This window comes from Penaeus chinensis, chromosome 16 (genome assembly GCF_019202785.1).
Source record: "Penaeus chinensis breed Huanghai No. 1 chromosome 16, ASM1920278v2, whole genome shotgun sequence".
NCBI classification, from domain to species: domain Eukaryota; kingdom Metazoa; phylum Arthropoda; class Malacostraca; order Decapoda; family Penaeidae; genus Penaeus; species Penaeus chinensis.
Genome location: NC_061834.1, coordinates 290,552 through 303,051, shown reverse-complemented (window position 1 = coordinate 303,051; position 12,500 = coordinate 290,552). Strand labels below are relative to the sequence as shown.

The 12,500-nt window shown below is 37.3% G+C and overlaps 3 protein-coding genes across 3 annotated transcripts; all 3 read left to right on the top strand.

Moving 5' to 3' along the window:
• Positions 1 to 1,716: 1,716 nt before the first annotated feature.
• LOC125033505 (cuticle protein CP575-like) lies at positions 1,717 to 2,346 on the top strand. Its single transcript, XM_047625063.1, has 2 exons — positions 1,717 to 1,804; positions 1,979 to 2,346. Exons 1-2 carry the CDS (start codon positions 1,793 to 1,795, stop codon positions 2,243 to 2,245), a joined length of 279 nt encoding a protein of 92 aa, XP_047481019.1. The 5' UTR covers positions 1,717 to 1,792; the 3' UTR covers positions 2,246 to 2,346.
• A 2,295-nt stretch (positions 2,347 to 4,641) lies between these two features.
• LOC125033506 (cuticle protein CP575-like) lies at positions 4,642 to 5,238 on the top strand. Its single transcript, XM_047625064.1, has 2 exons — positions 4,642 to 4,681; positions 4,853 to 5,238. Exons 1-2 carry the CDS (start codon positions 4,670 to 4,672, stop codon positions 5,114 to 5,116), a joined length of 276 nt encoding a protein of 91 aa, XP_047481020.1. The 5' UTR covers positions 4,642 to 4,669; the 3' UTR covers positions 5,117 to 5,238.
• A 2,714-nt stretch (positions 5,239 to 7,952) lies between these two features.
• LOC125033671 (cuticle protein CP575-like) lies at positions 7,953 to 8,744 on the top strand. The gene is made up of 2 exons (XM_047625374.1): positions 7,953 to 7,991; positions 8,358 to 8,744. Exons 1-2 carry the CDS (start codon positions 7,980 to 7,982, stop codon positions 8,622 to 8,624), a joined length of 279 nt encoding a protein of 92 aa, XP_047481330.1. The 5' UTR covers positions 7,953 to 7,979; the 3' UTR covers positions 8,625 to 8,744.
• The last annotated feature ends 3,756 nt before the right edge of the window (positions 8,745 to 12,500 follow it).

The following is a 12,500-nucleotide window of genomic DNA, read 5'->3' as shown; positions in this document are numbered from 1 at the left end:
TCGCCGACCGCAACGGGTACCGCGTGGTCGACGACAACGTCCTTCCGGAGTTCCGCGACGCCAAGCCCACCGGCGAAGCAGAGGAGGATGACGACTAACGCCATGATTTGGATTGTGAAATACTTATGTCATATGCTTCCAAGCTAAATCAAAAGAATGTAGATATGGTGACAGCGAGAGGAAAACTCTTATAATAAATATCTTACGATATAATGCTCTAATTTGACATTATTTCCACGGAAAAAAATACATCTCACAAAGATTGACGAATGAAACATACCCAGTAACATCCACATATTGGAATTACAGGAAATAAGTGCTAAACATAAAAACAGACGTGAATACACAAACTGTAACAAATACAAAGTCTGCTTCATAGAGACCCACACATACCTCAACTCTGCAACAGATTCCACAGAGTATACAGTAAAAGGAATCATGTACTGAATTCCAAAACGGATATACCCTGTCACAGAACCCTTTATATCTATATCTGATAAACTGGAGTCATTTTTATTCGTAAATGCGCACCAATCATCATTCTGTTCGGTGGTTATGCTAAAGTCTTTCCTTGTGTCTGGTTAACTGCAGTGCAATAACTATGTCCCGGAAAACAGTAATTATGACTTTTAGTTGCATATTTTTAAATTTGCAATAGGACTCTAACTTATTAATTTAGTAATTCTAAGTGAATAAGAACTATTCCTCTGTGTATTAGAGGATTCGTCTGTAATTCTACGAGCATAATATAATTAAATAGTTTAGGTTCCAATTCTAACCAAAACGGTTTCTCTCTTCTTCCTTCTCTCTCTTTCTTTCCTTTTCTTATCTTTCTTTCTCGTGTATTTCCTTTCATTCTTTTTCTCTCCTCTCTTTTCTTTTCTTTTTAAACTGTCTCTATGTTTTTTTTATCTCTTTCGTCTCTTTCCTTTCTCTCTCTACTCCCTCCCTCTCTACCTTTTATGTATTCTATGTGGAAAAAATAAGAGTATATCGAATCGAATGTAAAAAGACATTTTACATCATTAACGCAAATATCTATATGCGAAAAATAACTTGACATACATCGAATGTAGTGGTACCATTTGTTATACAGTATAGTAAGATGCGATCATGAAGTCCCAAGACCAAACCTTTAATAAAAAAAGACTCGTGTGTGACTGAAATCTGGCTGTCATTTCCTTCGTAGCTAATACATCCGTGACTCATGCTGGATCGGTACCGTAGCGTCAGAACAACCGGTGTCGAAGTCTACGAGGATCTACGTCAACAGACTCGGGTTGACATCATCACAAAAACAAGGGTTAAATTTGTCTGAATCATTCTGTACAGTTCATGAATACTCAGAAGAAGGGTAGATTATCTATCTAGACTAAATAGTTACTCAAACTAAAAGGTTTTCTTTGGAAGACACACAACATACACGGGTGCATGCATATATATATATATATATATATATATATATATATATATATATTAACAGTTATACAATCCATAGGTCTGTCATATACCAAATACATAACATTAACTTCTTGCTCATTCCCTATCTTTATTTAAAGGCAGCGTGTTCACAAACATAACCTACTCGTAGCAACCAGCATGGGCAAAAAAGGGACAAGTGGCCAAAACAAATAAAACCGGAAAGCTGCCATCGCAAGGTCAGTTACAAACTTCGCCCATCACTTAGGCCCGAAGATCGCTGGCCTTCAAGGTGACGACGGCGACGGATGTGGGTATAAATGGCGACAGGACAAGCACAGGACAACAGTTGCTCTACGAAGCCCATACAAACATGAAGGTTCTGGTGAGTTACAGTGCTTAGTATGATAGCTTTCATTTTCCTTTCGGTTTCAACGGTAGCTTCTCCAATGCTATAAACTAAAGATAATATGAAGGCTCTGTTGAGTTAATGCATTCTGCAGGTTTTAGATGTTTCGGTCAATGCTATTTGAATACATGTTTTATATCCACTTTCCAGCTGATCGTCGCCTTGGCACTGGTCGCCCTGGCCGCCGCCCGACCCTCCGACGTGATCGACATCGAGCAGGACCACATGGAGCACGAGCAGGAGGGCGACCCTGGCAGGGCCGTGGAGGGCGAGTACTCGTGGGTCGCGCCCGACGGCAACGAGTACCACGTCAAGTACGTCGCCGACCGCAACGGGTACCGCGTGGTCGACGACAACGTCCTTCCGGAGTTCCGCGACGCCAAGCCCACCGGCGAAGCAGAGGAAGCAGACGACTAATGCCACGGCTTTGATGCTGAAATATTTATCACATATAAACTTTAGGCTGTAGTCGAGATGACCTTTGGGGATATCCTTAAAATAAACATCTTATGATAAAGTTTCTTAGTTTGATGTCTTTGCGTGTGCACTGCATATAAGCTAAGAGGATTAGATATTGATTTGACAAGCAACGAAATGCTAGTTAAAAATAACCTGAAAAGCAAGGCTAAATTGACAAATTAGGAACTACTTAGATCTTGAAAATGGAAGTAATAACATCCGATATGACAACGTTATTCAAAAGAAAATATACAAATAATAAGTAAATGAATGAATGGAATAGAATATGCAATTTTACTTTAAACTATTCAGTAGCTTAAGAGGTAGGATCAGTTTAATGGAGCCATCAAATCCTACATATTAACGATACCCTCCAATATCCTACAATACACTGCAAAGAAAAAAGTTTAAACCAGAGTACATAACATACAGCTATTCTGTTTATACCAGATACACTAGAGCAATTGCATATACTACCACTGAACTGTTATTTAATTTCCTTAGATTTACAATAGGAAAACGAAGAAACATTTTGTTATATAAGCGCACTGAATATTTTGTTATTTCTCGAAAATCGTCATATTGTATCATTGTATAGAATGGTCATTTCCCTTATTCATGTCTCGTGTATAGTATAGAGGTGCTATACTATACAGTGGAAACATTACTGTAATAAATATTTTACGATAAATTTGCTTAGTCTGATATAATGTTACAGTGGAAACATTACTGTAATAAATATTTTACGATAAATTTGCGTAGTCGGATATAATGTTACAGTGGAAACATTACTGTAATAAATATTTTACGATAAATTTGCTTAGTCTGATATAATGTTACAGTGGAAACATTACTGTAATAAATATTTTACGATAAATTTGCTTAGTCTGATATAATTTGCAACTCTATGAATGGGTATAAACAGAGTTGCATTATAAGCATCTTAAGACGAAAAAAAAAAAAAAAAAAAAATAACAATAAAAAATCAAATACTTATTCTTATTTAAAAATAAATAATAGTCAAATATTTATATCTAGAAGTAATTCAAATGGGTAAAAAAATACAAAAGAGTAAGCATTTTAATTATATGCTTATACTTTTAGAACATACAAACATTGTTTTTAAACTATGCACATATTAAGCAACCGAATTTTGTTATTTTTTAATAGTAGTAATAGTAGTAATATTATAATCAAGATAATGATAATAATGATTATAACAGCAATGATAATATAGATTACAGTCATAATGAGAATGAGAATATTAATTATAATAGCAATGATAATAAAAAAATACAGTAGTAATGAGAATGATAATGATAATAGTGATTATACGATTGATAATGATAATGACAGTATTAGCAAATGAAGCAAGAACTTCCTGTTCTCTCCTTCCTCCTCCTCTTTCTCTTTGCTACTTTCTCTCAATCCCTCTTCTCCCTCATCCTTCCTCTCCCTTTCTCTTCCTCCCCCTTTCTTCTCTCTTGCCCCTCTCTTTCTCTCTTCTTTTTCTCCCATCGTCTGATCATTCTTTTTCTTAATGCTTCAAACCGTTTCAACATCTCTTATTTGCATACTGTCTTATATAAAAGGAGCATTTTTGATGAAAAACGGCAGCAGGTTAGCTTATGATGCAAATAGTTCGGCAGATTAAAAGATACATTCAGGTACAAATAATCAAGGTCTTCTGAGGAGCAGATTGCGGCTACATCAACTGCGAGCAAATATGAATGCGTACATACACATACATGCATACATAAATATATATACATATACACATATATACACATTCATACATGTTTGCATACAAATAAACGAGTGTGTATAAAAGAAGAAGGAAAGAGATAAGAAACAATCAAACAAACAAACAAACACAATATATATTCATATATTTGTGCGTATGTATATACACACACGCAAACACACACAAATCTCTCTCTCTCTCTCTCTCTCTCTCTACACACCACACACACACACACACACACACACATATATATATATATATATATATATATATATATATATATACATATATATACATATATATATATATATATATATATATATATACCAGATATACCAAAATATAGCTTAAGTGCATAGTCATACGCATCTTAAATATGACATCCATCATTTGGCTGAGCTTTTCGCCTAAGTGTTCACTCACACAAACATAACAAAACAAACATAGAAAAGTGACCGCTCGTTGCGACGAGGCTAATTAAATCGAAAAGCTCGACTCTCAAGGTCGGTCAAAAAACCGTCCATCGGTGCAAGGTCCGGAGACTCGTGCCCTTGAAGGTGGCCGCGGCGACGGCTTTGGGTATAAATTGCAGCAGGACAAACCAAGCACTACACTTGCTTACCTAGGCCCTTGCAAACATGAAGGTTCTGGTGAGTTAGAATATGCTATATATGTGCTTTTGATAATAACCAGATTCTATAAGTTCATCATGCCTCACGAAAGAATAATCTTGGGAAATAATACATTTGGGATAATTCTCGTGATTTATAGAGCAGTAAAATGTCCAATTATTTGAGGATAAACCATGTTCCATTCCTCAGCTGATCGTCGCCTTGGCACTGGTCGCCCTGGCCGCCGCCCGACCCTCCGACGTGATCGACATCGAGCAGGACCACATGGAGCACGAGCAGGAGGGCGACCCTGGAAGGGCCGTGGAGGGCGAGTACTCGTGGGTCGCGCCCGACGGCAACGAGTACCACGTCAAGTACGTCGCCGACCGCAACGGGTACCGCGTGGTCGACGACAACGTCCTTCCGGAGTTCCGTGACGCCAAGCCCACCGGCGAAGCAGAGGAGGATGACTAGCGGCGTGGCTTGCAATCTCAAATATTGATCCTTTATACAGTTCTAGGACTGGACTATGAAGCTGTATCTCTTGTGACCTGAGGGGGAATATTTCTTGAACAATAAATCTATATTTAAGTAAAGCAGTGTATTTTATTCAGGCCTCAATTAGGAAGCAACCCGAAGTGTAACTGATAGAGGTAAAGTCATACATATTCGTGAGAAAGTACATTACTAGAAATAAAATTCTGGACAGAATCAGTTTATCACTATAATTCGCTCAGTAGTAAAGTTCTATTATTGCAAACTGATGCATTATATATATATATATATATATATATATATATATATATATATGAATATATATGTATATATATATTCTTTTTTTTCCAGAATCGTTGATATAGATAACCACCAACATATCATTATTACTATTATCATTAATATTATCATAGTCACTGCTATTATTGTCATTATTCATAATCATTATTACAATGATTGCTACTGCTACTATTATCATCATTCATCTTTATTAGTTAAATATTAATATTAATCTTGCATACATTAGAATCCACCGTTCATCTGTGTTGCAAATCAAACTTCCGTTCATTCATCCACATTATGAGCAAATTCGAACCAAAACCGGACGACCGAACAGCCACATCTGCTCATATCGCAAGTAAAGCTGAAAAACTGACCCAACAAGGTCGGCCCCTCAATTCGCTGATCCATTCAAGGTCCGAAGACCACTGACCTTCATCAAGGTGGTCACAGCGGGGTAGTTGTATATTGTAGCTAGGACAAGCAAAGAACAACAGTTTTTGATGAAGCCCATTAAATGTTGAGAGTTCTGGTAAGATACAACATACTGTGGTTTGGTTGTACGGAATTTTCGTTTCACTCACACATCTTTTCTTGTATATCCTGTGTCATGTTCTGTTTAGGATATTCGTCTTTCAGTTTTCAGATCAGTAACAGACTTTATCTGAACATGCTTTCTATAAATATTGGCTTGAGTATACATTATATTCATATACGTAATTTCTGTAGCTATAAAATGAAATTGATATTGATAATAAATCTATATTCTGATTTTTTCCTCACTAAATGTCCGTTTAGATGCAGTTTATATAGTTCAATGTCCTTTCCGATATTAGTAAGAGTCTAAGATAACATAGTCATGTATATAACAATGGCATAATGAATCGAGAACGACAATTAGTTCTAATGGAGGAATAAGCAAGAAAGAGTGAAACGAAACATTCTCTTTGTCACATGAACGCCATTCTTTCTGGAAGGTTACCCTGTCGTGTAAACACCGAGGATTCTGCTAATGAGAGTTTCAAAATCTTAATTTATGTTCATTAATCTGTGTTTTAAGAATTGATGGATGTTCTTATTTCGGTAGATTAAACGAAATATTACGACTTGTAAAAATAATCTAAGAATAAAACTGGACATAATATTTGATGTAGACAATATGAAAATATCAGTTACGTTTCTTGCACTCGGGAATTTTTCATTCTTACTTCTCCGATGCATTTGCCAATAGAATTCAGAAATCGTTCCTTCTTTTTCATTGTTGTCGTTATCATTAACATTAACATCTTCCAAAGACTTTGCACGCGTTATTCTATTTTCGCGAAGATAATATGTACGTATGTGAGTGTGTATGTCTGTGTTTGTATATGTACATAAGTTGGATAGAGATATAAGCTAGAGAAACAGATAAATAAAGGGCTGGATAATTTAGTCTATACATTTACGTCATCTTTCCCTAATTCTGTTATCATACGGATTGGAAATCTGAACAATGTCAGTCTTTCTTCGTATTGGATTCATCACGAAAATCTTCTATACGAAGCGAAACTTGGATTAAATTGAAGACAGACCTAGCGTTTTTTTTCAATATCTTAGATATCGATAAACCGGAAAATAAACGTGTATTATGAAGAGTTTTTTTCTGTGGTTTTATTGTTTTTGATATATCTGCTACGACTACGACTAAATACGTCCTCGCCGGAAGAAATATTATACCAATTAAATGAATAAATGAATGTGTTATTTTCTTACCTTTACTAATCGTCAATTATTGCAATACAAATATAAACTATCGATTTCTCTAAAATGATCAACCGTTCGGAAATAGAAACTGTACTACATAATCTACGACTCTAGAGAATACATGTATGAACATGTCCGGCAATGTAAGCTCATTTTCCTCATTCAGAAAATCGTGACAAAACGAGCGAACGTATCGGAACAGCTCCAGAGAGAAGATGAAACCAACCATCGAATGATCGTTCCTGGAATTATGCAAATGAATCCAAAAAAAGAGAGAAAGAAAGAAAGAGAGAGAGAAAGAAAGAAAAAAACAACCATAAGGGGAGGTTCACCCTGACGAGAAGAATGTTCATAGAAAAGAAAATATTCGATTTGAACATTTCAGGATATAATTAGACGAGGATTACATTACGTGCTCATGACAATACGGTACGTCATGACAGTATGTCATCATGACGTTAAAACGATTTCATGCTTCTGAAGGCGCATCCAACAAGCTATGAAAAACAATCATGAGCCAATATATGCGTGCGCCTTTATACCTCTGTCCCTTTAAACCTTGAAGGCTTGCCATATTCTCTACACTACTTTTAGATGTCTGTAGAATACGAATCTGTCAAGAAATGAATTTGTGGTTGTTTGGCCATTATAGGGGTGAGCCTCCCCATAAGATCTAGATAAGAAAACACACGAGGTCATACGATGAATTCAAGGTCTGCACACCTTTGACTTGCAAGGTCGTATAGGTGGCGTCGCCGGGTATATATAGTGGCCAGGACAGTCAACGAGCAACAGTTGTCTCTACTGAGTCCTTACAAACATGAAAGTTCTGGTAAGTTAGAGCAGAGTTTGGTGTATACTTGAGGTATCTTGGATTACACATCAGATAAGTAGTTGAATGTAAATTAATGAGTAGGATATCGTACTAAGTTCATACTATGAAAGGTAAGATTTATATATATATATATATATATATATATATATATATATATATCTTACATTGACTGTATGTACTTATAAACATATACATAGATAGATAGATAACTAGATAGATGTAGATATCCCTTACTCATTTAAACTTCAATAAAATGTTTTACAGCAAAATGCTTTTGGTAAGTCAGCATATTTGGTTTATTTCCTACTGTATTTTAGACCAGTTATTTGAACACATATCCTAAACTCAGCTTCGATTCCTCAGCTGATCGTCGCCTTGGCACTGGTCGCCCTGGCCGCCGCCCGACCCTCCGACGTGATCGACATCGAGCAGGACCACATGGAGCACGAGCAGGAGGGCGACCCTGGCAGGGCCGTGGAGGGCGAGTACTCGTGGGTCGCGCCCGACGGCAACGAGTACCACGTCAAGTACGTCGCCGACCGCAACGGGTACCGCGTGGTCGACGACAACGTCCTTCCGGAGTTCCGCGACGCCAAGCCCACCGGCGAAGCAGAGGAGGATGACGACTAGACGGATAACCTGAAATCCAATTGTCTTTCATTAAAAATAAATAAATAAATAAAAATAGACATAAACCTATTCAGAGTTATATGAAAAATTAAATCAATAATAAACTTATTTACAAAATAATGAACTTTTCCTTGCCATCCTTTCATAAACAAACGAAGAACAGAGCTAAGTAACAATGTAATGTTTTTTTTTATTTTTTCACGTCAGAGACATCAATTCTAATCACTTTTTAAAGCCCAACGAGCATTGGGTGCATGTAATCTAATGTTTCTTTAAAGTGCTGTCGACAGTTATGACTAGTTTATCAAAACCTGTTCGTAAACCGCCAAGTAATTTAACAATGTATTTGATTCACTAATATGGTCGTGTCAGAGGCAGACTTCTTCCAGTCTTTATGCCTCAGTCTCTGTCTTTCTGTATATATATATATGCGCGCGCGCGCGTGTGTGTGTGTTAGTGTGTGTGTGTGTGTGTGTGTGTGTGTGTGTGTGTGTGTGTGTGTGTGTGTGTGTGTGTGTGTGTGTGTGTGTGTGTGTGTGTGTGTGTGTGTGTGTGTGTGTGTGTGTGTGTGTGTGTGTGTGTGTGTGTGTGTGTGTGTGTGTGTGTTTGTGTGTGTGTGTGTGTGTGTGTGTGTGTGTGTGTGTGTGTGTGTGTGTATGTGTATGTGTGTGTGTGTGTGTGTGTGCATATACACATACACATACATATGCACGTATATATACATGAAAAAAAGGGAAGGAGAAACTCAAATACATACACGCGCAGACACACACACACATACATACATATAAATATAGATAGATAGATAGATAGATAGATAGACATATATAGATATTCGTGTATTTATATATATACATTTATATACATTTATATATATAAATACATATATATACACATATATGTGTGCGTGTGTACATATGCATGTATATATACATACACATACATATACGCATGTGTATACATAAATTATTATATATATATTTATATATACACACATATATACATATATACGTACATGTGTATGTATATATACATACACATACATATATGTATGTATATATATATATATATATATATATATATATATACAGAGAGAGAGATAAAAGGAAAGAGAGACAAAGAGGAGAGTTGTGTTCACTTCAACACCAAATAATAAAGTTTAAAGGGTTATCGCTATTAGTATGAATGAGTGAAATCAGACCCCCCCCCCCCGCCCAATCTATCTTGGAAATAACGATTTTTATCAAAAACGTCAAATATCATTCTACATCTAACAAGATCCGAGTCAACATTAGCAGAACGGGATATTCTTGTTAGGAAGAAATAGGTATCCCCGTTTGAGAAGTTTAATGTCAAGCGTTTGAAGTAGTGACCATAACAGGAAGCCAAAAACGTATGTAATCAAAACGGTATGTTATGTTTGTTCACTGCGGAAGGAGAGAAGATTATAAAAAAATGGTCTTAGTCTTTTTATTGAGTTTGAATCAGTCACATTATTGTTAAACTTCTCAATATTTGACCATACTCTCGTTTTGAGAATAACAAATATAATTGGACAAATTTCTGCTCTCGCCCCCTCCCCTCTTGGAAATTACTGACGCCTCCAAGTTTAAAAAAATATATTATACTGAAATGTGTGTGTAGTATTTGTGCATCTGTGCATGTGTGTGTGTTTATTTGTGTATGAGTGTGTGTGAGTGTTTGTGTGTGTGTGTGTGTGTGTGTGTGTGTGTGTGTGTGTGTGTGTGTGTGTGTGTGTGTGTGCGTGCGTGCATCTGAGAGAGCCTTCATGCTCGTATCCAATTTACATACTCGTTTGTCACTGCAATCTACTTAGCAACTACTGATCTCTGAGCTAAAGACCCCTCCCACGTTCGTTAAAAAAAAATAAAAAAACAAGTGAAGAAAAGTAAAAGCCGAAAAAACCCAAGGTCAAATTTCGCCTTTTTCGTCCCCGGACAATCGGCTCGGCCAAGGGCAGGCTTCGGTTTCGAGGGGCTGCGCCGCCCTTCGGTCCTGCGCCGGCGACTCCTTGGTCTGGCTCCCTCTTGCCCTCCCGCACACCCCCCCACACACACACACACACACACACACACATACACACACACACACACACACACACACACACACACACACACACACACACACACACACATACACTTACAAGCGTACACACACACACACATACACACAATCACACACACACACGCACACTCACAATTGTACACATACACAAGCACACACACACACAAAAGACCTCTCCAATTAGTTTCACAAATATGGCAACCTCACCGTTGTTGCCGGGTGTGTGACGAGGCAAGAATCGCGGGCATTTCTTTGAACACTTACGAAAAATCTGTCATTTTTTTTGTCTATTTTTTTCGCTATTTATTCATTTATCTTTTCTCTGTCTCGTTCACTCGTTACTTGTTTTCTCTCTCTCTCTCTCTCTCTCTCTCTCTCTCTCTCTCTCTCTCTCTCTCTCTCTCTCTCTCTCTCTCTCTCTCTCTCTCTCTCTCTCCCTCTCTCTCTCTCTCTCCTCCCATCTCTCTCCCTTCCTCTTCATCCATCTATCTACCTATCCATCTATCGCCCACTTCCCCTTTCTGCCTTAATTTTGCCGTGTGAGGGGCGTGGTTAACCCAACCCGTTTCGTCTCTCTCCCGGTCGCCTTTTGACAGCTTTTTGTCCAGCCTCTCGCACGCACCGGCCGGGAATGGCTAATGGCCAGGCGTTGGCCTCAAGTGGATTTTTGAGCTCTTTGATTTTTATTATTGATAATCCTCCTCTTCCTCCTCTTCCTCTTCCACCTTCTACTTCTCCTTCTCCTTCTCCTTCTCCTTCTCCTTCTCCTCCTCCTCCTCCTCCACCTCCTCCTCCTCCTCCTCCTCCTCATGTTCCTCCTCCTCTTCCTCCTCCCACTCTTCCTTTTTCTTTCTTATCTGCTCCTCTTTTCCTTACGCTTACTCATAATACAAATCCTAACATTACCTCTTCTTCTTCACCCTTCTTCCTGTTGCTTTCCACTCCACCCTCCTCCGTTCTCCTAATCCACCCGTTCTTTATCATTCGTCTCTCTCACTCTCTCTCTTTTAAACTCCCGTCCACTCTCGCTTTCAAAAGGATCCGGTCGCTCTAACTATTTCCACTTCGACTGAATGGAAATCCAAACAAATAATATATAACATGTCTAAAACCTGTTTTGTAACGGTATTAGGTGCAAGTACTGTCTTTGAGGAAAGATTGTTTTCCTTTGGGTGTTAGTAATGTTATCGGGGAATTTTGTAATGTAATGTAAGGTAATTGTGTAGTATTGTGTAATTATCATTATCATTATCAAACAGTCTTTACTATCGTTATGTGAATTTTATTAGCATTATTTTCACCATTCTTAGTGCATATCTATCAGTTAAAATACCTTTAAGAGACCTATGTTTTTCAATCATTAAAAATCTGTAGTAATAAGTAACGTAAATGAAACCCACTTGGTTACTGTCGCATTATTCTCTCTCATTTTTTTATCTTTCTTTTTCTGAAATCTGGTTTTCGTTTGTTTTTGTTTTTTTGTTTTTTTTTCTCTCTCCTTCTGCTTTTTGTTGACATGAGTGTGAACGCTTTTGGTGTTGTTTTTCTTATTGGCGTGTTGTTATTGCTGTTGCAGTGACACCTGTTTTTGCTGTTACTGCTACTACTATTATATTTTTTATCATAACTACTATTATGGTTTATATTATTACTGTACTACTACTACTACTACTACTACTAGTATATTCATCATAACAGCTATTACTACTATTATAATTTTCACCATAGCTACTGTTACTGGCAATACTATTATTCTACTACTACTACTACTACTACTACTACTCTACTATT